Genomic DNA, 23,094 nt, shown 5'->3' on the forward strand with positions numbered 1-23,094 from the left:
GGTCTTTTGGTCAAAAAGGTTGCAGACCCCTGTCGTAGAGATTGATCTAATAGGGCAAAAAAAAAAAAAGAAACCACATACTGTGGACTCAAAGTAGACACCAATTAAAATCATAAAATTCTAACAATGTGCGTTAAAGCAGCATGACGCCACATCACGTGACCAAATCGATGTGAATCTATTTTATAGTGAAATCCACAGGAGGAAGTAATGGTCCAGGTGTGACGGTGCAGTCACGTGTCCAGGTGTGTCGGAGTTGTCATGGGTATCGTGTACTCCGAGGTAAGAGACTCTTTTTCTTTTCTTCTCTTTGGAGTTTTCAAACGGAGGCAAACAGAAGCGTTGTAATTGACACCGCGTTTCTATTTCCACGTAAGGTTCAGTCCAGCTGGGGGAAAAAAACGCTCAAGAACTTAAAAAAAAAAAAAAAAAAAAAAAAATTCATGTCAACGTCGTTTTTCCTTTTGTAGTTTACATCCAAATTTACATTACACACACATAACTACACTACACGACATTAACCGCACAACTTTATACAGTGCGAGAAAACTTTCCGTTTAAAAACTAAATCAATCCTCTCACGCCTGCTGGTTTCTTCTGTGGTATGTTTACAATCTCACTCACAATCAACACAAAACAAAAGCATTATGCAACAGAAAAACATTACACAACACAGCGACACAACACTACACAACATTTCACTACACTATGCAAAATTCCCCTCTGCGTCGTTGAGAAACTTTACATTACAAACAAACATCACTGCAGGCTTGCAGAGTTTTGAACTCACTGACATCAAACACTCCACACAGCTACACTACACAACATTAGACTTTATATGAGAAAACATTACTGAAAAATTTTTGTTAAAAACAAAATCAAATCTGATTTCTTTTATGGTATATGTACTATCTCACTGATAATCAACACGCTGCACATGATTACACAATATGACACAACACTACATTAAACTGTATTCCAGTCCATTACACTGTACAACATTACCCTGCACTACACAACATTACACTGCACAACATTACCCTGCACTACATAACATTACACAACATTACCCTGCACTACACAACATTACCCTGCACTACACATTACACTGCACAACATTACCCTGCACTACATAACATTACACAACATTACCCTGCACTACACAACATTACACTGCACAACACATTACACTACGCAACTTTACACTCCACATCATCCCACAACATTACACTGTACTGCACAACATTTCAATGCACTACTCAATATTACACTGTACTGCATGACATTACAATGTACTATTCAATATTACACTGTACTACACAACATTTCAATGTACTACTCAATATTACACTGTACTACACATTTCACTGTACTACTCAATATTACACTGTACTACATGACATTACAATGTACTACTCAATATTACACTGTACTACACAACATTACAATGTATTACACAACATCACACTGCACTACACAATATTACACTACATTATACTTGCTGTGTCTAACTCCTCTGCTCATCTGACTTGTGGGGTTCCACAGGGCTCAATTTTCTTTTGTTTGTTTGAACATTTCTTTTCACTTTTATGCTCTTGATAGTAGGATATATATATATATATATATATATATATATATATATATATATATATATATACGGTTAAAAAAGAGAGGTCCTTTATCGTGCTGCTGCCATTATGTCTCCGTAACATCCTGGTGTTTGGTCCCAATTATTATCTTTTCATACTTATGGAAAGATAACAACAGCTAGATTTTTTTCACTGTCCGCTTTTCAAACTGCTCCCAAAACACATTTTCACTCTTCGTCTCTAAACCCAGCATCAGACTTTGCTCTTGATTGTCTTTTACTGTTACAGCACTTTGTTTTCAGCTGTGGAGGAATTTAAGGTCCTGTCAAAGTAAAGTCGAGTTGCATTGAGAATGTAGACATTACACAACACGACAGTACATAAGCTGTTGATGGTTTAGGTTCCGTTATAGCGACGTTGTCACATGCATGTTTTCATGTCACATCGCCAGATCCTGGTTCTGAAATAGCTTGCCAACTCTTCGTTCGATTATTGATGGTTTTCTTGACCTCCTGTCTACCCCGTCACATGTAAGCCGGCCTGCCAGGCAGCGTACGATGGAGACGTCCATCAGTTGTACGAGCTGCTGAAAGTTGACCCGTCCCAGATCAACGTTCAGGAGGAACATAATGGAGACACGCCTCTCATCGCCGCCTGCCGCCGCGGCAACCTGAGGACGGTCAAATATCTACTGGAACACAAGGCCGACATCCACCGAACCAATAAGGTGTCTCCTGTTGGTGATGTCATCACATTGCTGTCATCAAATGCCAATGACATCAATAACTGACTTCTGCCCTGCCTGTAGAAAAAGAGGACGTGTGTCCACCATGTGTCCCGGAAGACGTTCTCCCTGCTGGACTACCTGATGATCACCATCTTGATGCCTGTCGTGCTGCTCGGATACTTCCTCATGGTAACCACGACAGCCGTCTCTCAGCCAATCAGCAGCCCAGACGATGTTGGCCTGACGTGTTTTCTTGTGTTGCAGCTGCAGAAGCAGCGTAAGAGTGCGGCTCTGATGGAGGCTCTGCTCAGTGCCAATGGTAACGTCAACGCCGTCGATCAGGTGAGTCAACACGCAGTTTTCACCAAGACTTCAGTGAGCACGCAGAGAGCTCAGCTCACATCCTGAACATCACCTGGTCAACAGCAGGTGTTTGTTTTAACCTGGACCCTGATGTGCGCCCGTCCAGCACACCCCTGACAGTAACCTGTTTCTGTGCTTTTTGGTGCAGCAGGGAAACACGCCGCTTCACTACGCCTGCCGGAGGAAAAACCACCATCTGGTTCCTCTTCTGCTGAGATGGAATGCCAAAACCAGCCTCAAAAACAAAGTATGGACAAGAAACCAGCCCACACAGCTACACGTTCTGCACACCAACCACAATCACAGGTTCAAAACCCGTCTTCTTTTTCAGGACGGAGAAACTCCAATGGACATCGCTAAAAGACTGAGGTTCAACAAGATCATCGTCATGCTGAGGAAGAGTTACTGAGGGGGGCACGCGGGTGGGGAGTGGGGGGGGGGGGGGGGGGTTAGATTACAGACGGGTGAGATGGGATGCTGTAGTGGAAAGGCAAAGGGAGCAGGTAGGGGACAGATGGTAGTGTCATGGTGGAGAGACAGGGAAAGATTGTCGACGTTGCAGGGGGACAGATGGGGGTGTTACAAAAGACGGTCAGGGATATTTGATGGTCTTACAGGACACATAACGGGGGTCATTACAGGGGACAGATGATGGCGTTACAGAACAGACACATGGGGATGTTACAGAGGACAAATGGGAAGACGGAGGGACAGATGGGAGATATTGCAAAAGACAGACGATGGTGCTATAGAAGACAGACAGGGGATGGTGTTACCAAGGACAGACATGGAGTAGAGTGGAATGTTACAGAGGACAAACAAGACACAGGTGTTGTGGAGGACAGAGGATCGTCTTGTCTTGTACAGCCACTTTGTACTAAAGGTGCTTTTACATATAGGCATGATGTGTTACGAATATCATTTTCCTCTCATTCCTGCCACATTCCTGACACTCTTTATCTGACATGATGCATCTGAATAAGGTTCTTAAATGGGTGTGTCGGTGCGAGACATTCCTGATATCCGTGGAGCATGTTTTTGGCCGCCTCGATACGTGAAGTTGGCAACTGAGCGTGTCGATTAGTTGGGATGCGTGGTACAGTGTGACAGCATTCGCTCCGCTGCCACATCCTCCTCTCTGTGCAACTCTAGGGCATTTCTCTAGATGCGGAGCGATCTGGGGCGCTGTAAACTGCTCAGCAGCAGATGGTAGAATGACTGGAGTCTGTGTGGAGTCACCTGCGCCTCCTCGAGGTCGCGTCTGAGACGGAGTGATTCTCACTTCTTGTGCGCAATGCGCGCCTTCACAGATTGCGCCCTGAGCGGCTGCCCACATCGCTCATAGCAAAATCCACCACTGTATTTACCAAATTCTCCCAAATCGCCACATTCCTGACAGATTGGTGACACAAAGTGACCATGTGCAGTGGCGCGCTACAGTGCAACACCGCAGAACAATATTGGTGACCGTGCGTAATGACTCGCGGTGATCCGCCATCGTTTCCTGCCATGACTTGTAACGCGTGGTAACAGGCCACAACTGTCCGTGACAGCGCACGGGGCCTCTGCCCTGAATCATATTAATTCAGGTCAAAATCTTGATCCGCGGTCAGGAATTGACATTCCTGACTTTTCGTCATGTAACGTGTAACGTCGTGACTTGTGTAAACTCACCTTAAGTTACAGAAACAGCCATGAAAACTTCCTGTTGATTAACTGTTCAGCTCAACTTGGTTGTAGCTCCACAATGCTAAGCTAACCATCCATCTGTCATGTCCCATCTGTTTTGAGTTACAAGACACATAAAATGAGTGTTGGTGTAAAGGCGTAGTTCGACATTTCAAACATGTCAATAAAGCAAATTCAAGCAGCACAATGTGATTTCTTTGGCTCCCCCTATATCTGTCATCAGCTCCACTAACCTCCTATTTATGAATACTGTTTTCTGAATTAAACTAACTTTTTTTAATTGCGTTTTTATATATTCACTTCTGTTTGGATATCTCAATGAGAGCTTTATTGTGTAAAAGCAGAACCGACTCAAAGTTTAAAAATTGTGTTGATTTTAATGTGGTGGGTTTAATACTGAAAAAGAGGTGTGACGAGTCATCTAACGATGCTCCTGCAGCAGCTTCAGGATGTAGGGAAACATCTCCTGAGGAGCGTCCAGGCCCCAAATAAAGTCCAAATGGTCCCAGTGTTCGATGTGTCGATGAAAGACCAAGTTTGGCACCTGCACAAAAACACAAACTTTACCTTTCAATCTTTCCTTGATTTTTCTGCTTGTGTTCATATATCAGCTCAAACACATTCAGTCCTGCAATCTGCTGCAGTGCCTCGACTGTCCACCAGGGGCTGCTGTGCTCTCAGCAGTCTTATGACTGACTCACCTGAGTGAGGAGGATGGCCATGTCTTTAGGATCCGCCAGCGTGTCCTGTCCCCCTGAAAACAGGGCGGTGGGTACCTTCATGTCCTGGACGTAGTACTGAGGTGGAGTGGACTGAGCAGAGGGCACAGAGAATACAGAGACGGTCAACAAAGACGCTGTTCACACTGCAAATATGAATCAGTCTGGGTCTCTTTTGGTTTCTGGACTCTGATGAGTCGACTCATGCTACCCGCTGACCCTTCAGCCACCTGACCTCTGACCCCTAAACAGGGGTCTCATACATGGCTGCAGCTCAACGAATTAAAATATCAACGAAAAGCTGACTTATTCCAGTGATTCAATTAAAAAAAAAGGGAACATTACTAATTCATTGTAATGGGAACCTTGAGGGAGAATCTGGCATAATTTATACTGAAAAGAGGGCTGTTGGTTCACAAGCACAGTGGCGTACACTAGAACTTGATTGCATAATTGCAGCGTGGAGGTGCTCAACTTCTTTGTAGACGCTCCCATGCGAGGCTCAGACGATGGCTGCTTGTCTCAACATGAACCTACTAACTGAAACACTGAATATCTTTTTGCCCTTTGAACAGAATATGAGCTACTAGAGTCAACTAGCGATATGAGGCTGGCCGAGCACTGCTTCTCGCCGCTGATCCGTTCACTCTGTTAACTGAAGTCCTGGGACGTAGACTCTGACCCTTCACGGTTCCAGTCTCACCTGGTTGTAGTGCTTCATGTTTCCTGCGGCTCCGAAGTCAAAGGCCATGAGTTTCCCGCTGTGAACAGCCTGCAACCAACACAGACCCGAACTGATTCAGACATTCCTCCTCTTTAGTCCAATGATGTCAGACAGAAGGTGCTAGTAGACATGTTACCTGGGACCAGTGGATCATGTTCTGGACGGACGTCCCCGCAGGACAGTGAGTGGTGTAGACTGGAGTCCGACTCTGGAACAAACACACGCGCCAGTCAGAAAAATCACCACGGATTGCGATCTTTCATAATCATAAAAAAAAAAAAAAAAGAACTAACCACATTGAGGTTTTTCTCATCGAAGCCACAGAGGACAAAGAAGATGTTCCCACACAGTTGCTCGAGCACCGTCTTCCCACACACGTGCTCTGCAAACCACTCAATCATGTGACTTTGTGGCAGGAAGTCTCGCCTACCAAACACATCCTGCAGGGAGCAAAAGATCAACCACAAGCCGTCAACACAAGGTGAAACAAAGTGCAACAAACACAACTCATAGAAACCTTGGCATGTGTTTGGTCATGTGACTGGTCTGGTCATTGTTGGGTCATGTGACTGGATGTTACCCAGATGATGCGGTCCGGCAGGATGGCCATTTTGGTCATGGGGCTGCCGGTGAAGGCGACTGTCGCGACTGGAGCCAACCCAACAAACATTTTGATCTTGCTGGCGAGCTCCGGCAGCGTGGAGAACGCTATGAATGCTGGGAAACAGGTAAAAGTGGATTAAATACCAGATAGGAACCGTGTGATAGTAGGAGTTTGAAATGGAAGCGGCGCTCTGCGTTACCGATCGTGGTTCCCTGAGAGTGTCCCACGTAGAAAATTTGCTCCTCGCCGGTCATCTTCAAAACATAGTCCACAACAGCCGGAAGGTCCTTCAAAGCCAACTCGTCATAGCTGGAGCCAATCACAGAGCATCTTCATCATTAGTATTAACATCACAACCATCATCATCACCATCGTCATCATTTATTCCATTCAATTTTGTTTCTTTTGTGCCACACGTTTATTTTCTGGCTGTTGTTCTCCGTTCCCTTCGTTTGGCTTCCAGTGTTCCTTCAGGCCCAACATGGAGCTGGTCTGTGTTGATACCTGAATGCCCAGAAGTCCTCCTCCTCCGGGTTCAGGCTGCGGTGTTTCCTGGACCAAGTGTTTCCTCTGCTGTTTCCGATCCAAACGTCGTAACCAGCGTCTGCCAGCACGTAGCCCAGACCGGTGTCTGGAGGGTTGGTGATGAAGTTACTGCCGGCGGCCAGCAGGCCATGCTGCAGGAAAACCACTGGCTTCGGACCTGCAGAACCAGAGCCAGAAAAGGAAGCGTTGACAGACCTGCGGAATACCAGAAGGAGGGGTGACTGTACCCGGGTTCACTATCGACCCGTTCACAGAGACAAGTCTCTGGTTATTGACAACTCCAAAGTTTAAAATATGAAGATAGAGAGGTCAGGAGTTTTGTTAAGCGTATCCCAGGGCCCAGAGCTGAAACTGCTGGATAAAAGCAAAAGCAAATACTGCAACATCGTAATCTATGTTAGGATCAATACTTTCACATTATACACGCTTCTTGTTGGGAAAATTATTAGGTCGAAGTGTGTAATTATACAAAGATTTCTACCTTTATAAAGGGAGTTTTTACTGTTGGATTTTTCTCTGTAAAAGTGCCTTGTAATTACTGTTGTATTTGGCACTCTACGGATAAAATTTTATTTAATTTAATTTAATGTGACTAAAATTGCAAAGTGCTTAGAGGACTGTTATTCATGCTGTAAAAGGGAACTCTATTTACCATCAACTTGGATTGTGATGTAAATAGTACACAAATGTATTTATCTTTCAAACCAATTTATACTGATCAACTTATCAAATGAAAAGCTTGTCTTAAAGACATAAAACCCTGGTTGAGATGTTATTGTCTGCTCCTGAACTTAGACAAAATGGAAGTTGTTACATTTGGCTTAAAACATCTGAGAGAAAAATGATCTAAACATCTAGTAACACGAGGAAGTCATTATTTTGACCTCCAGTACCACTGTGAGGAACCTGGGAGTTATTTTTGACCAGGACTTCTCCTTCAACTCCCACATTAAACAAGTCTGCAGGTCTGACTTTTTTCCCCTGTGTAACATTTCTAAAATTAGGAAAATGTTGACTAAAAATGACGCTGAGAAATATATCCATGCAGTTGTTACTCTTCCTTGTAATTAATGATTATGAGGGTGTGAAAATAACAGATGATTGATGATTGATGACCAACTGATTCAAAATGCTGACGTGAAAGTGGTGACGGGAACAGATCACTTCACACTTCTTCATTGGCTTCCTGTGAAATCAAGAATAGCATGTCAACTTCTTCTTTTAACTTTTAAAGCTCGTAACAACCAGGATCCAGCGGATCTTAAAGAGCTGTTAGTCCCATATTACCCAGCAGAACATTTGGTTCTCAGAGTGCTGCTTACTGGAGGTTCCTGGGTTTTCTAAAGGTAAAATGGGGGACAAAGCTGGTACCCTGGACCATTTTCAAGTTAAACTGCTGTAGGTTTAGACTGTCCTTTAGTCTTTTAAGTAAGACTACAACCGAGTCTCAGCAGCAAGAAACAAGTCAACAACTCAATAACATTAAAATAATTAGCAATTTGAAATTGCAATCACATGTTTTCACACAGCTCTATTGGAGACACAAACATCATCACAGACACACAGATGTTGTCAAGGAAAAACAAAATGTTCACAACAAAACAGACACACAAACATGGTCATGAACACGTAAACGTTGCCACAATGACACAGAAACATTCTCAAAAAGACTTAAAAAACGTCTTCACATACCTGCGCTGCGTTTTATTCCACTAGGAATTCTGTTGATGGTCAGAATGTATCCGTCCTCGGTTTCCACCTCGTGTTCCTCTGCAGGGTAACCCCACCTCCTGATGATCTCTGACTGCATGCAAAGACAAACATCAACACAATCCAAATATACAACACCACAATATCCTTCTAATGAATGATGAATGTCTGTTATTTGTTCCTCTAAATATGTAAACTGCTCCTTTCTATCTGTGGAATGTCCCTTTATATCTATTTGTTTAAATCTAAGAACTAATCATTTGAATATGTGAACTGTTCCTATATTGCTCCATAAATGTTTAAACTGTCCTTTCAAATGTGTGAATGACTCCTTTAAATTGGTGAACCATGTTTATCAATATGTGAACCGTTTCTTTACATTTCTGAGCTTTATACCTATAAGCTGATATAGCTGAGAGATTTCATTTTTCCTGTTAATAATTACTCGACTGTCAAACACCTGACGTGCCTTTTTTTTTTTCCTTATCTACATATCTGCTGCTTTAACATATTTTTTGCACATATTTACTTATTATGCAAACTTACCACTACAGTTGTACCCAGTCACGGGTTTGTATATTGTTTTTGTGTTTCATAGTAGAGTGTTTATCTTTTTCTGCATGAGACATTTTGGATATTTAGTTTCTTTTTATCTATGGACTGTTTCATTAAATCTGTGACTGTGGCTCAGCTGATACAGTGGGTTGTCTCTGGATCGCAATGTTTCAAATTCAGTTCCCCATCTCCCCCTCTCCCGATGGCCAAGTGTCCTTGAGCAAAGCACTGATCCCCAGATTACTCGCAACAGTTGGATTGAGCTTTAGGTAGTGTTGAAAAGGGAAATCCATTATTGAACTATTCCTTTATATTAGTGATCTGTTCCTTTAAAAAGATGTTATAGTGATGGACAGTCACAAATGAAGCCGAAAGAGTTGAATCGCCTCCTGGTGGTTAGTTGCAATACTGAAAATAGTTGATGATATAATATTTTTTTTATTTTAATAAATGGAATGAAAAGATTACTTACGGTTCTATAATTATTATTACATTTTGTTTGTCGAGGGGAAAACAGTGTCTGCAGAGAAATAAATGTGTCTCTTGAACAAATGTAGTCATCATGACCTTTGAACTCAAATACTGTACTCACGATGTTCATGTGCAATTCAGGGTCCAGCTGGAGCCGTGGGTCTTCATAGTGTCGGTGTCTGTAAACATCTGGACTGCTGTGGACGAAAGCAGAGAGCACCAACACACACACTGACACACACAACATTGTCTGACACACACAAACACACGAAAACACAATCCGCATCAGCTCGTTGATTGTTTTCGGGTCCTCGGATTAAATTCCGCTTCATTAAATCGCATTTCACGTTGAATTCCCACTCTACACCGGTTATGATCTGGTAATAAGCCGGTTCAGATGGGTTAATAACACTCACCTGTGCTGCTCTCCCTCCTCTTCCTCTTCTGATCATTCGGCACAAACTTCAGAGCAGCTGAGTGGTCACGTGACGCCAGAGGGCGGACCGTCATCTGATTGGTTAGAACGACACTCCCCGAGCAAATCGATTGATGAACTCAAACACGTTAAAGTTCATCCTCTGATAACATCTCAACACCACACTGAATAACTACACTGATCTCATCATTTATGTAACAAATGATCTATAAAAAATGTTTATGTTGAGAGTTAGTCATTCAAAACAGTGATGGCGGGGAATCTGATCTGATTCAGAATCAAACCATGGCGGGCATCACAAGACTCTACAACCTGATGTGTAACACATCAACTTTAAAAATGTTCTAAATTATACTTATACAAAAGAACAATTCCATATCCTTTTCATAAGTCATTATTTAGAATAAAACGGAAATACTTTAATGTTTCCAGAGGAAAATTGTTTGTGGGGTTGTAAGTGAGTAATATGAAATATTAATATATACAGGGTCAAGTGGTGACTGGTAGAAAAGTAGAATATGAAACTAACAGAAAAACACGACAACACTTTTTAGAAGGAGGAATTATAATGGCAAATAGGTCATACCGCCTTAGGAAAGCCCGATCCCATCAGATCTCGGAAGCTAAGCGAGGAAGGGCCTGTCAGTACCGGGATGGGGGGAGGGAACACCAGGAAGCCTGGGTGAATGCAGTGTGAGAGTGAGTGGTTGGTGGTGGTCGGAGGGGCCGATGAGGCTGACTGGCAGCCTCGCTTCCGTCAGCCTGCCCCACGGTAGCTGTGGCTACATATGTAGTTTACCACCATCGAGTAAGAAGTGAATGAATAATGCAATGAAAAGCGCTTTGAGTCTCCTAGAAAAAAAGAGCTACTGTATATAAAACCCATGCATTATTATAGTAAAAACAAGTGAAGTAGACATTCAAACAGTAAATGGACTTAAACAATGTCACTAGTTGCTGTTAAAACAAATACAAGCCAACATCACTCTGCTTATAGGTCTCCTTGTAGTTTTGTTATCATAATGTAAGTAAATAGCAAGCTGACTGGCTAAGTGTACACGGAAAATACACAGGATATGTCCCAACATTCCAGGCTTGCACACTAACCCTACGAAATTTCTACTTGAAACATTTCAACTCTGCATTGTATATAAAGAAACACATAGATAAATCAGGGAGAAAAATATTTTTAAAATTACTATCTACGATGTGAATATCCACATTTTAATAATACATGGGATGTAAAACAGACAAATTTAGCATTGGAATTTGGATATTTTACAGTTTTGGTTGTGAGCAAAAGGTTCCTTTATTTATCCTCTGAACCAAGATCTAATCAGTTATTAAAAGGTCCAAATATCAGTATAAGGTTAACCTGAAAATGAATTCAAACATTTTTAAACGTTCCTAATATTTTCAAGCCAGTGACCTAGTGAAAGCGCGATTAAATTAAAATATAATTTTGGCGCCTCTAAACCGGATGTGTCGTAAGAATTGCCTTTAACCCGGAAGTTCCGGTAGCGTTTGTTTACGCTCCCTGTGTCTCCCGTTTGGTAACACTGGGGGCGGAGTTGACTTGTCCTGCCGAGGACTCGAACCCATGCCGGTCTGCCTCCGTGCCTCCCGCCCAGTCTGTACCCCGGTCCGGCTCCGGTGTGAGAGATGTCCCGGGTCCTGATCATCGGTGCCGGCCTGACAGGCAGCCTGTGCGCGTGCCTGCTGAGAAGGGAGCTGCAGAGTAAAGTCCACATCGTGGTATGGGACAAATCCAGGGGAGCAGGTCAGTGACGTCCCTCATTTCAATTCTCTCAGCCAGGTTTATAATTAAAGTTCACCCGTCGTCGTGTCTTTGTATCAGGTGGCCGCATGTGCACCAGCCGGCCCCCAGACCCCTCGTCTCACCCTGCTGATCTGGGAGCTCAGTACGTCTCCACCACACCTGCCTACGCTCAGTCCCACCAAAGGTACCACACACCTGAACACATCACCATTAACTACCACCATGAACCTGAACACATTACCAATTACTACCGTGCACCTGAACACAACACATCACCACCAATTATCACCGTGCATCAGAGCACATCCCCACTCATTACAACCACGCACCTGAACACATCCCTACCAATTACCACCGTGCATCAGAGCACATCCCCACTCATTACCACCATGCACTTGAACACATCACCAATTACCACCATGCACCCAAATGCAACACCACTATTCAACTGAACGCAACACCACCATTTACCTCATGAGCACCGACTGAAGTGTGTGTGTGTGTGTGTTTGTGTGTGTGTATAGTTTTTACTCGGAGCTGCTGGCTGCGGGCGTCCTGAAGCCTCTCGACTGTCTCATTGAAGGTCTGAAGCAGAAGGACACCAGCTATAACTACGTGACGCCACTGGGCATGAGCAGTTTGGTCAAACACTTCCTCTCTGAGTCTGGTAAACACACACCTGACGCATCACACCAAACTACCTGATGCTGACAGTTGACCCAGATGCCAAACTCCGAAACCCACCGCTAACACCCGACTCAGACACTAACCCCCTACACCTAATTGTGACACCTAGTGTCCCCATCCTTCAGGGGCTGATTTGTTCTTCGAGCGTCACGTGACTGGATTGTACCGCCGCGGTGCATCGTGGGAGGTGAAGAGGAAAGCGGGAGAGAGCGAGACATTTGATGCTGTGGTACTGACGATGCCAGTCCCTCAAATCCTCCAGCTGGAGGGGGATGTGAGACCTTGTGAGAGCCTGAAACACACAGTTCTCGAGTGATCAGAGAGGAAGCTTCAATGTGTGATTGCGTGTTGAAAGACTTACCTGTGTTTGTCCCCCGTCTCCCTCAGTGCTGTCTGACCAGCAGCAGCAGCAGCTAGACGGTGTCGTTTATTCGTCGCGTTTCGCCCTCGCTCTTTTCTTCTCCCCGGATGCCGTTTTCAGCTTTCCGTGGGGCGCCCGATACTTCACCGAGAGTGCCTGCGTTCGCTACATCGCAGTGGATCCCAGGAAGAGCAGTTTAGGTGCGTCTCGCCCGTCTTTCTCTTTCTCACCTCTTAAGTCTCACCCGTACTTCTCACACCCGTCTGCCTCACCCGTGCGCCCCCTCAGATCCCGCCGGCCGTGGTCCGTCCCTGGTCGTCCACACTAGTATCCCGTTTGGTCTGGAACACTTGGAGGAGGACAAAGAGGCGGTCCAGCCAATCATCTTGCAGGAACTCCACAGGCTGCTCCCTGATCTGCCTCAGCCAATCGGCACCAAGTGCCACAAGTGGCGATACTCCCAGGTGAGCCGGTTGTCTGTCACACTTCCTCCCACTGCAGGGAGCCATCGACTCACGTTCCCTCTCTCCAGGTGCTGACCACAGTGCCAGACTGTCCGGGTCACATGACCGTCCTGAACCAACCGCCCCTCGTCTGCGGCGGCGACGCCTTCACCCACTCTAACTTCGATGGCTGCGTGGAGTCGGCACTGAGCCTGCTTGGAGCACTGAAGAGCTCGCTGTGAGGTCATCAAAATGGCCCCAACACTTAACCAACCAATAAGACGTTTGTTAGCGAAGTTGCACACATGAAGGTTTCTGCTTCTACTTTGAATAAATTTCAGTGTTTGACGAAAATCTGCTTAGTTCTTTTGACTCGAGTCCATCGAGCTGCTTTGACTGCTCTGGATTGTGGGGGGTTGGAGGCAGACATTAGGGGGTTGGAGATGGTCACACTGGTAACCATGGTTACATTAGGGTGGGGGGTTCACAGGAGTGGTGTTGAGCTTTCCTATCAGATTTGCCTCCTGGCTCTACACTGTCACACTGTTGCTATAAGTCAGTGATTACCAACTGGGGGGTTTTATAGTTGAGTCTGCATTTAGTTCACTTACCAGAAAACTAAGTTTAAGCATTTACATTTGAAGCGTATCATTCACTTGGAAATATTTGTGTCTGCAGTATATACAAGTGATATATAAGTGAGCAGCAGGGAAAAAAAGGACAGATAAATCGGTCCAAAAAAAAAAAAAGACATAACATGGCTTCATTGAAGCAAAGGACACATTTACAATCGATGGGGACGGGGTTGCTACAATGGCTTTATGATGGTTAAAAATTTGGTGAAGGTTGGGAACTACTGCTAGAAGTTGTATTCTGATCCACAATATTTCAATCTGTGACTTCTTGTCGCCGTGCAGAAGAACACACAAAGAAAGACAAACAGCTGTTTATAAATAGTTTATTCACCTTTACAGTGTTTTTATTCCATTATAAAACCAAGTGGCATGTGTGTATACTAGTGTGTGTGAGTTCTGATTCACTGAAATCAACAACAGATGAAAAATAAACTTTGTTCTCCTGAAATGAAGCCAGTTGGAATTCAGAACCAGGTCTGTCAGAGTCGAGATCACACGAGGACTCGTCAGCGCCGAGTCCCCCCCCCTCCCCCCCGTCCCACAGCGGGTCGTCTGTCCCTCACCGAGTGGGCTGAAATGTTCGGGACAATCACAGCTAATGATGAAAGAGAACTTTTTTTTTTTAAGCTTTCAGACCAATTTCTCAGTTTAATTTAGTCTGAAACTTGTTTTAAACCTCAAACACTGATTGTCCAATCACAGTTTAGCAGAAGGGAATCGAGTTATTCTGCCGACGCTGGCCTCCTTAACCACGTATCCAGTAATACATCATTTTATCTTTCTCAAACTTTTTTGACTTTTTTCTTTTTTGCCCCCGACAGACGTGGTTGATGTGAGCGACTTTAAGCAACGATTGGACTTGTGGATCCAAAGAACGGTTCTTTATGAGACAGTCACACGACTCACACAATGATTATATCTGAAAGCTCAACAGACACTCAAGAGGTCTGAAATGTGAAACTAATATACCTGCATCTGTAAGCGGAGGGAACCACATGAGCACACCTGAATGCCAAAACGTACAGAAAGAAATAAAAAAAAAAAAAAAAGAAAAGAAAATGTCAGTGTGAGCTTTATTTGGCAAGTTTGGTGACGCGATGTAAACAGAAGAGCTGAAGCAAAGATCGGTTCATTAACAAAACGAAGTAACGAGTTCCTGTGCCGAAGGTTTCTTTACATCGGATTGAGCCGAGTCAGCGCAAGAATTACAATTTAAAAAAAGAAAAAGACTCCTTATAGCTTCACTCTGGTTCAGTTAAGTAATTTTCTGATGTTCCTGACACTCATGATTGAAAAATTGTGGTGCACAACCGACATCTTCTACGTGGTGAAAAAGATCGCAGCACCGACCTGAAAGCTACGTTAACGACATCAGCAGTTTGCCAACGGTACGTGCATTGGATTTATGTTCACATAGCCCCTTTTTCTTCTTGAACAAACCAGACATTTACCTAATAAATCCAATGCATACGATTAAATGAGATCTGGAGCCACGGAGACCAAAGATAACGCAGTTTGTTCTCACCGTGTCGCTGACAGAACCTATCCAATGGAAACAGTCAACGCTATATTTTCTAACAGTGATCACGTGGGAGATTTCACTCATAGCGACAGCAACACTTTTGTACCAGAAAGAAGGTTCTACGCGGACTCGTTGACAGTCGTCCATTTCACTGATTCCCTACAGATCTGAATGGGACTCCACATTCGGTCTGATAGCACCAAATAGGACCAAAGACAGGAAGCGTAGAGGTTCGATTGCCTCGGGAATGACGGAGCGAACAAAGCACCATGGAGGATCTCAGGCTAGCTTAGCACCGAAAAATTCACCACAATGAGCTGTTGACGCCGAGAGAAGGGATCATACAGAACGCAGCTTATAGTTTACAGACTCATGTAGACTGGAGTAGGTGTGCATGACTCTGCAGAGTCCAGAGACATCATGTCTCCTTCAGGCCAGATCACCTGCTGACCGCTGGAGCCCAATGAACAACCAGTGAAGACCACCGGAATACCAGGAGAGCCACCATGAAGCGACAACATTATGACGGAACGACTTCTCTTCACATGGGATCCGTTTCAGGGTCTTACTGAGCACTGAAGCGTCTTGAGAGACAACCTTCCTGTACGACACCAACTCTGGATCTGAGTCATGGAGCCGAGTGCGTCCTGGTTCACTCTCTGGACCTGATCTGACCCAAAAACACCAAGAACGATCAGTCTCAGCAGACCTGTAAACCCAAATCATGCATGAGGACTCAAACGTCGACCTACCAGAGCCCTGGAGACCACAGATCCTCCAGACAACCGTTACCGATGCTCCGGCTACCGATCCACATCACTGACAGACTCGCTTTTATTGCAGTATGAAATCGACAAGCGGAAACAATTAGAGAAAGTTTGTTGACGTTTCACCAGACTAGACAGTAGAAACTAGTCTGATTGGAGTTAGTTTGATCAACGTCAGGCTCCAGGTTTGATCGAGGACCAACAGAGCTGATCGGAGCGTCTCTGATGTTCACTTGATACAATTAAACCTTGACGTAAGTAAACACAGCCAGTAAATATGATTAACCATTTATGGACAGAGCGATTATTCTCGTTAAAACATCACAAACCAGACACGCAACGGGCCGACCCCGATGGGCCGGGTGTCGTCCAACCAGGTCCGACCTGAGCACTTGGCCGCTGAACAACCAACAACAAGCTTCTGTGGCGCGGTCGCTTCGTCGTCACAACCTCTGGATGGATCCGACCAAGACATCTAGCTTCTTTTCCCATTAAAAATCCAAGAAACCCCGCGGGTTGCTGCTGCCCTCAGAGGATGGAGTACGTCTGCCCAGGAATGCCAACAGGGCCTTTAAGTGTTCTTTGTAAAGTGCAAACTTCACCTGCCTCCAGGGACCGCCACGGCCTCAGAGTGTCAGAGTTTTACAGTTTCGGAGGAGCTACACAGCGTGTCGCTTCAGGATTGATACAAGTACAACCAAAGGTAGGATTCCTGTAAGTGTATGAGATGACTGAAGAGACCAGCGGGTCCGGCTATAATTGTTTGACTGACGGGTGAAGCGAATAATCTCACTTTCTCTTCGTCATCGTCGCATCCGACAAGTTGAAACTTCTCTCTGTGTGAGAATACACGTCAAAGCCAAACTAGCTCCTTCTACACCAATCAGACCGATAAAACCATCATCTCCAACATGAAACATCACACTCATGGTGTCATGATGTCAATAAATAATTTGAGGCTCACAGCGAATGTCTAATAAAACCATTGAGCTGAAAGAAGTCGGGGCTGGTGATGATTTAAACAAAAAAAAGAAAAAAGAAAAAAAAAGAATAGTTCCACAGAAGGAGTTAGTTTATGTTGACGATTGTGACGTTGGCACACAGAAAGAAGAGTCAGCACAACTGAAGCCTGAAGAGCGTGGAGGTGAGGCAGAGTCTCGTCGTTTCTGCACAGAGTTTACGGAAAGTGGACAACGGAAAGAAGGATGGAGGGAAAAATTGGCGGCTGAAGGATTCATCCAACAAACATGGCGGCTGAAGTCTGGAAAAGGTCGACTTGTCTTTCAGTTTGTTTAGATTCAAGTTTTACTCCTTAATTTTTTTTTTTTTTTTTTTTTTTTTTAAATCTGTCCATTTAACATCTCATTGTCCACCCACATCAATGACCCCGCCCCCTCACCTGGTCACTTGATTGTCCAACTGTGAAGTGAGTAAAAGATCCCAAAACCTGGAGAGGGGGGATGAGGGTCAGGGTTATCCTCTGATTGGAGCTCTTTGAATCCAGAGTCCCAGCGATCAGTTCTTTCCCACACGCACGCACGCACGCACACACACACACACGCACACACACACACGCACACACACACACGCACACAAGCACACACACAAACACACACACAAGCGCACACACACACACTTGTCAGACTTTAGTGATCTGATTGTGGTGGTCGTCTTCGAAAGGCTCGTTCTCGGGGTCTGAGTCCGTGGTGTCGGAGTAGCGGTAATGATCCGGTTCGTTGTCACTGACGTCCGGCGTCACCGAGGCCGACGTGCTGCTGGAGTCACAATTGGCTCCTTCTTCCACCGTCTTGGTGAAAAACAGCTTCACCTGAAGCACACAGAGAATGTGAGAACCCTCTATAGACTCTACACTCCCCCCGGGGGAAGTCGTCAACTCTTCTGGTTTGATTCAGTGGCAATGCTGAAGGTACTTTACCTTGAAGTTGGGGGAGAAGTTTCTGTTGGCCTTGTCCTTGTTGGCCTTGTCCAGGTCGTTCTTGGTCAGAGTAAGAATCAGGTAGTCGCGCTCGTTAGCTTCGTTCCCCGTCACTGATGTCAGTGTCGTTGCCAGGTCCCGAAGGGCCCCGGTGTTGCCGTTCTCCATCTTGTCGGAAGTCTCCTCGGGCCCCGGGATGAAAAAGGTGTTGACCCAGAAGTGAAACATCTTTTCCTGGAAGGTGAGAGGAGCACGATGGTTAGGACGCCTCTCGCATTGGGAGCAGGTGGCATTGCAACACCTCTTGTCCAACACCAGGCTGACGCAGAACCTAGAATAAGTTCAGCTACATACTTCAACTGGAGATATTCTCAACCAGTGAGAGCGACCGATGAAGCAAAGACTTCTTACAAGACAGCTACACAAATAATTGTACATGTGTGTTAAAATCTAGCACAATCATGAAAAGATAAACGTATTAACTAAACAAGACCGAGTCGGTCCGGAAGGGTTCAGTCAACAAGACAAACCAACCACAATTAACCAACACGATTCAGCCCGGAAAGTATAAATCTGCTCAAAAACCACACTGAAAGAAATCCATCCTCGGTCACAAACTCAACTCAGAGCTGCAGAAAACATCTGACATATGAGGACGACTGATTGAAGACTGGCGGGAGTCTGAACGATAACGAACCGCATATGACGACATCTCACCCACAACAACCTGAGCAAACCTGTGAGACGCCATCTGAGAGGATTCATGCAAAAAATGTTCACGAAGACTCACCTTCTTCATCATCTTGTTCTGCTTGTGGAAGAACTCCACCTTGATGTCTCCGCAAACTGGCAGCGGCTGCAGGAACTCAAACAGCATCAGCTTGTCCTCGCGGCGGGTGTGGGCCGGGTTCGACGTGTGGATCTTCACCTTCAGCTGATACACCACAAACTGCGGGTCTGCAGGGGGAAACGGGAGAAAAGGTTGGTCAATAGGCGCCGCGCGAGGGCGGCGGCGGGATGCCGGGATGGCGGCGGGACGTACTGCAGGTGCCTCCGGTGAACATGGGGATGGTTTCAAACAGCATCTTGTGGAAGAGCAGAGCCACGGGCTTGTAGTGCAGCTGGGTCCGCAGCAGGAAGCTGTAGTAGACCACGTAGCGCCGCTGACTGGGGATAGTGACACCCTGAGCAGAGACAGGAGGAGTCGGAGAAACTCTTAGTGCTTGTGAAGCACACCGAGGGTGACATTACGGTGTACTGAGAAGGGTCAGGGTTCTACCATCACAAACCTACAGAGAAACAATGTTTCAGAGATCGTTTAACATTGTGAGCAGAAACTTCTTTTTTTTTTTAGCATCACATTCAACACCAAGAAGCGTCGTTACAAACAGCATTCAGTTCTTCAGGGCAACTTTAAACGTCACGTGGTTCCTCTGAAGTCAAGGATGGAAGACGAAGGCTCACAAAAGACAACATTATGCACAATTCCAAAAAGTCCACCATAAAAAAAACCTTGGTGTCGCAGTGGATTCAAACTCTGAACTGCTCCACCCTGACAACCCTTAGCGTTCCCTCAGGTCAGCTGATCACCAGGCTGAAGCTCTGACTGGATCCAGCTTTTTCAGTCGAGGCTCCTTGACTATGAAACAATCTGCCACTGCCCATGAGACATGAGCCTTATTTCTCTCTTCTTAAAACCAACCATTTCTCTATTTTATGTATAATTTGTACTTGTTTTTAATGCATTTACTTTGTCTTGTTAGGTTTTTATTGTGTTATTCATTTTGGCTCTCTTTGCTTGCATTAAAACCCTTTATAAATAAAGATAGATTGGATAAAAATGTATTTATGGCCCAAACAACTGCTCAGAAATCAGCTCAAGATGCACAACCAGATCCACAGGAAGTGGACTGAACACTTTGAAGTTCCACTTAACCGACATCCTCCTGTAACTCTCACACCAGGAGAACTGTCCATCATCCTCTCGTCCATGACCTGGTTTTTGGGAGAATAAAAATGTCCATCCGCACATCATGGTTTCTTCTATCTGCCCTCCTCTTTAAATCCATCAAATAACTCAGCGTTAGGGACACATGAGGACACCATCACCAGATTTCAATGGACAAGTGTGTGTATGTGGTACCTTCTTGTCGCGGGTGCGGACCTCTCCGTAGAAGTCCAGTGCTTCCTGAGCTTCCTGGAACTTGTTGCGGTGCAGCAGGTAGGCGCAGATCATCACGCCGGTTCGACCTTTGCCCGCCTTGCAGTGGATGGCGGCGACGTGCTGCTCGTCTTCGCTCAGCCACTCGTCCAGATCCTCACAGAACGGACGGATGAGCTCCAGCTGGGGAGGGTTGTGGTCCTCGAACGGGTACTGGGCCACTGCAGGAGACACGGAGAGACTGTGAGCCTGAGAGAGACGACGGCGACGTTATTCTCCTGAGAGACGCTCACCTCGACAGTTGAACTTGGACGTGTCGTAATGTCGCTCTGCGCAGCTGCGGAAAACAACAATAATAAACATCAATAACAAGTTACAACAGCCTCTCAGTCGTGTGAGAAATGTGTCACTCACAGGTTGTAGATCTTATAGTGGTTCTTGTGCTTTGAGTCTAAAAACCTGAGTGAGAGAGCAAGAGAGAGAACAGTCATGAAGAGTGGCAGTGTAAATGCTGTGACAAGCTTCAGTCGGACCGACAGCTCACCGGACCACGTCGTCGATGTTGTTCCGGTAAACTCCCTCCAGCCGCTCGGCAGGGAATCCCATGGCGATTATGTTAGGATAGATATCTGCTCACTGAATTCAGGATCAACATGTCTGCTGCACAGGAACACAACCTGCTGGACTGGTCCCCTACCTTCAAAGTTTTGTAAACTTTCTTAATATCGCTCTTTACTTCCTACTCTCTAACTAAATTATAAATGGAATGCAACTAGTGCATTGAAAGACAAAAAGAATGAGGGCACATCTTCTGCATCTGGTTGAATATCTTCATGATGGAGAGTTGCTGGACTGCATGAGAGTGAAAGATCTTACTGTGTGCTGCAGAAGAGCTGACATCTCCTGTGTGCACAGCCAGTGGAAGTCACACCTGTTTTTCACCTTTGTTCAGGTTTATTTCATGTCTATTTTCACTGCCAGGAAATCACAGTTTGAGATTGCCACACCAAAATGATCAAATGTTTCCAGATCAGAAAGCACAGACTGAATGTTATTGAATCTCATGCAGCTGAACTGACTGAGTTTTCTCTTTAACCTCGGTGTTTTCATGTTGCTCAGCATCCTGCAGCTCACCACCAGAAAACCTGCACTGCTCCCTGGATGGCGGCAGCAGCAGCAGCGGCAGCAGCAGCAGCTGTAGACGACACAAACTGACCTGTCTGCGGGATGAGAGTCTGGATTTATGGACGCACCAATGGAGCACGGTGGGGCTGCCCGCCACAGGCTCGTCCTCACCGGGCAGCTCGCTGCTGCTAACCGGGGCGTTAAAGGATACAGGTGAGGTCCAGGTCGAAGCCGTCCTCCTGGTACCGCCGTTTATTTCTACTGACGATCTCTTTTATTAAGGCCGCAGCCATCGTCTCTGTCCCGGGCCTCCGATGAGGTCTGTACCCGGTGAGAAAGCACCGACAGCCCGCCGCGGCTCCCCCGGAGCCTCCGCCGTCCGACTGCTAGCCCGGAGCTAACTAGCCCCGGTCCACGGTTCTTATTCTATGATTAAATCAGGTATTTAAAAATGTTCCAGGAGGACACCGGGAGTCCGACGCTGGGCCTGAAATAAACGGTCCGTTATCCGCCCTCCTCCTGAAGCCCGGTGCGATCAGACGCTCGCCGGCCTGCAAGAGCCCGGAGAGCCCGGCTGTCGGTGCCGTTTTCTGGGTCAGTCAGAACGGGAAGGCGTCGGGCCCTCCTCCTCCCTGCTCCCGCTGCGGGCCCGGGCTTCCTGGTCCCCGTCCGGAGACCATCCACGAGTCGCTCCTCCGTGCAGAACCGGCCGTCCAGGCGGTGCAGAAGACTTGATCCCCGGCCTCGGAGCGCGGCAGAGCTGCCGTGATTAAAAATCTCCGCCAGACTCTGAACTGAGCGGCAGGAGCGGCGACGCACGCGTCAAGGCGGCGGCATGAGCAGCGAGCGACGCACGCGAGACAGCGGCACGAGCGGCGACGCACGCGTCAAGGCGGCGGCAGGAGCGGCGCGCAGCCAGCAGCCTTCAATATAAAGTACCTGCTTAGTGCGAAAAAAAACCCAAAGACCTAACAGTTATATTTGGAATACTTACTCACCCTTCTCTTTCTGATGTCTTCATGCTTGTTCATAATATTAATAATGGGATTCGTTTGACTTCATCACATTCCTCTGTAATCAGCGACACAGTGACAATAAATCATGTTTTGGACTAAATGTGTGTGTGGATGTCTCTGACAGTTCAGATGAGCTCCTAGTTGGAGTGGAGGATGGGTGTGCGTTTTGCTGAATGTTCCTGTTCATGTGGATTGATGTCACACACTCCCAACTTTAGGCTCGACTAAATATTCCAACAGTTTTCAGTCTGAGTCCCACTCTTTTTGTTATAAAATTACCCTTGAGGAGCTACAGGGTGGAGCAGTGGTTAGTTTTCACCTCAAAACAAGAGTGTCATGGGTTAGAATACAAGCTGGGCCTTTCTGTGTGGAGTGTGCATGTTCTCCCCATGTGTATGGGGATTCTGGTTTCCTCCCACAGTCGAAAAACACCTCTAAATTTCCCATAGATGTGAATGTATGTGTGTGGCTGTCTGTCTCTCTGTGTTTGTCCTGTCATGGACGAGAGACCTGCTGGGATTGGCTCCA

General features: G+C 45.8%; 4 protein-coding genes across 5 annotated transcripts; 2 read left to right on the plus strand and 2 right to left on the minus strand.

The window, feature by feature from the left end:
• Positions 1–237: 237 nt before the first annotated feature.
• On the plus strand, positions 238–4,551 carry ankrd22 (ankyrin repeat domain 22). Its single transcript, XM_080465008.1, has 6 exons — positions 238–282; positions 2,125–2,316; positions 2,398–2,505; positions 2,581–2,658; positions 2,828–2,926; positions 3,011–4,551. Exons 1-6 carry the CDS (start codon positions 262–264, stop codon positions 3,086–3,088), a joined length of 576 nt encoding a protein of 191 aa, XP_080321134.1. The 5' UTR covers positions 238–261; the 3' UTR covers positions 3,089–4,551.
• Positions 3,730–10,168, minus strand: lipf (lipase, gastric). The gene is made up of 11 exons (XM_080464996.1): positions 10,114–10,168; positions 9,819–9,947; positions 8,654–8,765; positions 6,920–7,118; positions 6,615–6,724; positions 6,392–6,528; positions 6,105–6,251; positions 5,948–6,019; positions 5,791–5,859; positions 5,070–5,180; positions 3,730–4,912 (listed from the first exon to the last, which is right to left on the minus strand). The coding sequence occupies exons 1-11, from the start codon at positions 10,147–10,149 to the stop codon at positions 4,790–4,792; spliced, it is 1,245 nt and encodes a 414-aa protein (XP_080321122.1). The 5' UTR covers positions 10,150–10,168; the 3' UTR covers positions 3,730–4,789.
• Positions 10,169–11,641: 1,473 nt separating this feature from the next.
• On the plus strand, positions 11,642–14,494 carry rnls (renalase, FAD-dependent amine oxidase). 2 transcript variants are annotated; one of them, XM_080476347.1, is made up of 7 exons: positions 11,642–11,913; positions 11,992–12,097; positions 12,438–12,580; positions 12,726–12,884; positions 12,988–13,161; positions 13,250–13,425; positions 13,494–14,494. In XM_080476347.1, exons 1-7 carry the CDS (start codon positions 11,796–11,798, stop codon positions 13,644–13,646), a joined length of 1,029 nt encoding a protein of 342 aa, XP_080332473.1. In that variant the 5' UTR covers positions 11,642–11,795; the 3' UTR covers positions 13,647–14,494. The 2 variants fall into 2 exon arrangements, with proteins under 2 accessions (XP_080332473.1, XP_080332474.1); XM_080476348.1 differs by having other exon boundaries at positions 11,675–11,913; positions 11,992–12,055; positions 13,494–13,754.
• Positions 14,495–17,669: 3,175 nt separating this feature from the next.
• Positions 17,670–22,439, minus strand: ptenb (phosphatase and tensin homolog B). Its single transcript, XM_080476328.1, has 9 exons — positions 21,762–22,439; positions 20,970–21,054; positions 20,840–20,884; positions 20,719–20,762; positions 20,408–20,646; positions 19,307–19,448; positions 19,055–19,221; positions 18,265–18,498; positions 17,670–18,156 (listed from the first exon to the last, which is right to left on the minus strand). Exons 1-9 carry the CDS (start codon positions 21,841–21,843, stop codon positions 17,968–17,970), a joined length of 1,227 nt encoding a protein of 408 aa, XP_080332454.1. The 5' UTR covers positions 21,844–22,439; the 3' UTR covers positions 17,670–17,967.
• Between the last annotated feature and the right edge of the window lie 655 nt (positions 22,440–23,094).

This window comes from Lipophrys pholis, assembly GCF_963383615.2.
Source record: "Lipophrys pholis genome assembly, chromosome: 1".
Taxonomy (NCBI): Eukaryota; Metazoa; Chordata; class Actinopteri; order Blenniiformes; family Blenniidae; genus Lipophrys; species Lipophrys pholis.